The following is a 4681-nucleotide window of genomic DNA, read 5'->3' as shown; positions in this document are numbered from 1 at the left end:
TGTATAAACCATATACCCAACAGATTCCATGTGTAGTGTAATCATAGGTGTAGTTACAAGTCTTCGCTTTAGCTCTTGGAAGCTTGCTTCACATTCTTCACTCTACTCATATGGGACATTCTTTCTTATGAGGGCAATGAGTGACCCTAACAATGTGGAGAATCCCTCTATGAATCTGCAGTAGTACCCTGCTAGACCTAAGAAACTTCGGATCTCCCAAATGTTCGTTGGTCTTTCCCACTCAACAACAACCTTCACTTTAGATGGATCGACTGTAAGTCCATTCTTGTTCACAACATGACCCAAGAAGGACACTTCTTCTAACTAGAACTCACATTTCTTGAGTTTGGCAAATAGTTTCTTCTCCCTCAGCACTTCCATTACTATCTTCAAGTGCTCTCTGTGATTGACGTGATTAGCCGAATAGACTAATACGTCATCAATGAATACCACTACAAATGAGTCTAAGTACTCATGGAATACCCGATTCATTAGGTCCATGAATACCGATGGTGCATTAGTCAATCCGAATGGTATTACCAAGAATTCATAATGGCCATACTGTGTTCGGATCACGGTCTTCGAAACGTTTTTTTCTCGTACCTTGAGTTGATGGTATCTCAAAAGAAGATCAATCTTTGAGAATACTGAAACTCTCTTGAGTTGATTGAACAAGTCGTCGATCCTTAGTGGGGGATACTTATTCTTGATTGTCACATAGTTCAATTCACGGTAATCTATGCACAACCGCATAGACCCATCCTTTTTTTTCATAGATAACACTGGCGCTCCCCATAGTGACACACTAGGGCAAATGAAACCCCGATCAAGCAATTCTTGAAGTTGCTCTTTCAACTCTCTTAACTCTGTAAGAGTCATACGGTTTGATGCCTTGTGAATATGCTGAGTTCTCAGTACTAAATCAATGGTGCATATATGTATATATGTGTGTGTGTGTGAGAGAGAGAGAGAGAGAGAGAGAGAGCGAGCACACGTGCTGGTGTGAGAGAGAGATAGATAGAGATAGAGAGAGATGAAAATACATACATACATATATATATATATATATATATATATATATATATATATATATATATATATATACACACTATAAGACAAACATATAGACTCGAGATTAGAATGTTTAATATTTGAGTTAATTTATTTAATTACTCAAATAATAAATCATAACAATATTTAAAAATTTAATGATCAGTATGGATTTACAAAAAAAATTAAACAATCACGAGATTTATTTTATATATGGAAATAATAAGTTAATTGGGTAACTCGTGGACAAGTTCAAATTCGTTAGAAAAATAAATAAACTAAGCTTGAACATATTATCTAGTTTGGTGATAAGCTTGAACTCGGCTCATGTTTGAAAAAATTAATATTTAAATCTAAAAAAATACCTCACTTAAACTTATTATCTTTTTAAATCTAAAAATGTTAAATACGAGGTTATGTCTGTGCATACCTGTCTGCTTCGGTATAGGTTGTGAGCTCTCAATTTTTTTGGGTAAAAGGTAGATTTTGATGGTATTCTGGCTGATAAGATGGGAAAGCATTTGTTCAACGTTTTTCTAGGTATACTCTTGTACTTTTGTATAGTTTTTTTTTTTTTTTTTTTTTTTTTTTTTTTTTTTTTTTTTGGGTCCTGCTATAATACTTTTACTTATTTCTAAAAAATAATAATAAGAAAGAAAAATATGAGTGGGATAAATTTTTGGGTTAAATACCTTTTTAATCTCTGAATTTTCACAACTTTATTTTTTAGTTCATGAGTTTCAATTTGCATCATAGATAATACCTCAATTTTGGAAAAAGACCGAATTGATACCTCGGTTAAGTTTTCCATCTAAAATCTAACGGTTCGCCACGTGTCAACCTCTGACGTGCCAGAGATTGACACGTGACACTATATAAAAAATTAAAAATTAAAAATTAATTAAAAAATAATATTTTTTTTTCTTCAAACTGGGTTGAAAAAATTTCTACCAACCAAATCAATTGAATTGACATGTGTAAAAAATGTATGTAATTTTTACATGAATTTTTAAGGAGAAGTGTTATATAGTACACCCCATCCCACTTGAACGATGTGACAACATTTATCAACTTTTAATTTTTTTTTTTTTTTTAACAAGAGTGTATAGGTACTGTCACATCAACCAAGTAGAATGAGAGTGTAGTATATAACATTACTATTTTTAAAAATTACATGCATTTTTAATAGAGCATGTAATTTCTATATACATTTATGTATTTTTCAATTTAATAAATTAAATCGGAGGAAATTCCTCCCACCAAATTTAAAGTAACACCTTATCCATTTGGCAGTAAGCAGAAACCAATTATGATTAAAGTACAGCTAGCTTATCAACTACTCAAAACAAACCCATAGTGAAAAAACCCATTAGATTTATAACAAAACCCATTAGCCCCATTCGTATAACAAAGCTTTCCTGCGAGAATTCTCAAAGAACCCATAATTAATAACCTATTAAATTTCAATTTCAAAATAGATCACAATTAATGGAAAAAATTATTAAAAAAAAAAAAAATAGAGCCCGTTAATTATATATGTCGGTTTCCGAAATTGCATAGGAGTGGGATTTCCTGGATAAGAGGCCAGAGGGGACTTGGAAATAGGCAACTCGATCAGTTTAGTTTGGCGTTCTAATTCATTGAGGAAAAGGAATTGGCTCTATCCTAAACTGCAAAGGAGTAGTATAACGTGGAAGCAAAGGAAGACAACACTATATATTATGCCTTTTCTTATCGACAAAAGCCTGCTTTAGCTTGAGTAACCATATATACGAGTTAGTGTCTGTTTGTACTAAATTAAACCGTCTTGCTATGGGGGTTTCAAAAGCAATGAAGAGAAGGACAAAGAGAAGAGAGCAGCACAAGGTCAGCATTCAATCTCTTCCAAACGACTTGCTGATGGAAGTACTTGCTAAGGTTGCTTCAGCTTCATTCACCGACCTCTTCAATGCTAAAGTAAGTTGTAAGGATTTCTACATGTTGGCAAAAGATGATTATATTTTCCAACATGTATCGTTGGAGGAGTTTCCACTATTTTGGTATAGAAGAGATCATCAAGTTTTGTCCTTCTTAAGACGTTGCAAAGAGAGTGGAAATGCAGATGTATTATTTAGAGAAGGCATAGGTGAGTACTTCACTTTAAAAAATCAACGATTAGGGCTTGAGTTCTTGGAGAAAGCATCTCAAAAGGGACATGTTGAAGCATCATACATATATGGTCTTATTTTAATTTGTTCCGGGGGTCAATTAAAGCAACAAGGCTTGCAACTTATGTCTTCTGTAATTACTGGCAAGTTAGGAGGCTTAAGAATTAAAGAATGTCGAAGGAGAGTAAAAAACCATATTCAATGCCTATGGATGAATAATCGCATAGTTAGAGATGAAGAACCCTACTGCCATATAGAAAAATGTAGCAACTATGGGAGAACGAAAAATTCTTTGACGGCAAAAAGGGCAGGAAACATATGGCTTTCTGGCGATTATATTGAAGACGAGGATGTCATGTGCTGTGCGTATTGCCAGTGTGATCATGAAGTAAATTTGTTTTGTAAAAGGTTTATGGAAAGTTAAAATTTTAGTTTACTGAATTTGTATTCTACTTAGATATATTGAATATAAGGAAACTTTACTTATAATCTCTAATCTGTAATCACTTTTGAAAAAAAGGACCCAAACTTTAAAAAATGTCAATTTAGGGTATCAATCTTTCAATTTCAACCCTCTATTAGAATTTTTCGTTAAGTCCTATAAAAATTTCCAAAATACCCGTGTTTATATTTTTTTTAAAAAAATTTAAAATTTTTCAAAGATTCAAGGATGCGTATTTTTGCAAATTCCGTTAAATTATAACCAACACCTAAATCTTAGCAATTTTTTTCCTAAAAAAAATGAGGGGTATTTTAAGAATTTTGACAGGATTTAACGAAAAAATTCTAATACAGGGTTGAAATTAAAAAAAAAATTAAAAGATTGATACCCTAAATTGACACTTTTTAAAGTTTATGCATCATTTTTCAAAAGGACGAAAGATTAAGAGTTATAAGTGAAGTTCTCCCTTAAATATATTAACTTAGGTACATTTATTTTGTAACATGTTACTGAAAGTGTTCGAAACATTCATAGATTTGGTGCTTACTCATATATATATATATATAGGGAAAAATACAATTTAGACCCCCAAACTACAATTGATTCTTCGGATGGCATCCTAAACTAACAAAGCTTGCATTCCAGCCCTCCAAACTATCAATTGCTTGTTTTTTACCTCATCCGTCAGTTTGGGCCGTTTATATGGACGGAAATTAGTCATGTGCAGTGCACGTGACTCTAGCTTAAGTACAGAAAAACTCGCAAATGCCATTAATTTTAACTTTGAAATTACTAGATTGCCCATACGTAAAAGAACACGTGTGAGTGATTTAGGTGCAGAAATTACGGAAATGCCATTCATCTTCTTCGATGGCGCGACATCACCTGGGACACCGACGTCACTCGCCGTGTCAACTCCGTCGACCTCTCCAACTCGCAAATCATCGGGCCATTCCCGACCTTCCTCTGCCGCCTCCCCTCTCTCTCTCTCTCTCTCTCTTAAACAGCCTCATCACATTGCTTGTAGTGAAGAACCAAATCT

General features: G+C 33.5%; 1 protein-coding gene across 1 annotated transcript; it reads left to right on the top strand.

The window, feature by feature from the left end:
* The first annotated feature begins 2862 nt into the window (after positions 1–2862).
* LOC133876769 (putative F-box protein At1g67623) lies at positions 2863–3621 on the top strand. Its single transcript, XM_062315015.1, has one exon. The coding sequence runs from the start codon at positions 2863–2865 to the stop codon at positions 3619–3621; it is 759 nt and encodes a 252-aa protein (XP_062170999.1).
* The last annotated feature ends 1060 nt before the right edge of the window (positions 3622–4681 follow it).

Source organism: Alnus glutinosa, chromosome 9, assembly GCF_958979055.1.
Source record: "Alnus glutinosa chromosome 9, dhAlnGlut1.1, whole genome shotgun sequence".
In the NCBI taxonomy this organism is placed as follows: Eukaryota; Viridiplantae; Streptophyta; class Magnoliopsida; order Fagales; family Betulaceae; genus Alnus; species Alnus glutinosa.
The sequence above is the reverse complement of the archived record's forward strand: the minus strand, read 5'-3'. Positions and strand labels throughout refer to the sequence as shown.

Coding starts and splice junctions, on each gene's coding strand:
- LOC133876769 (XM_062315015.1), top strand. CDS start 2,863: ATGGGGGTTTCAAAAGCAATGAAGAGAAGGACAAAGAGAAGAGAGCAG.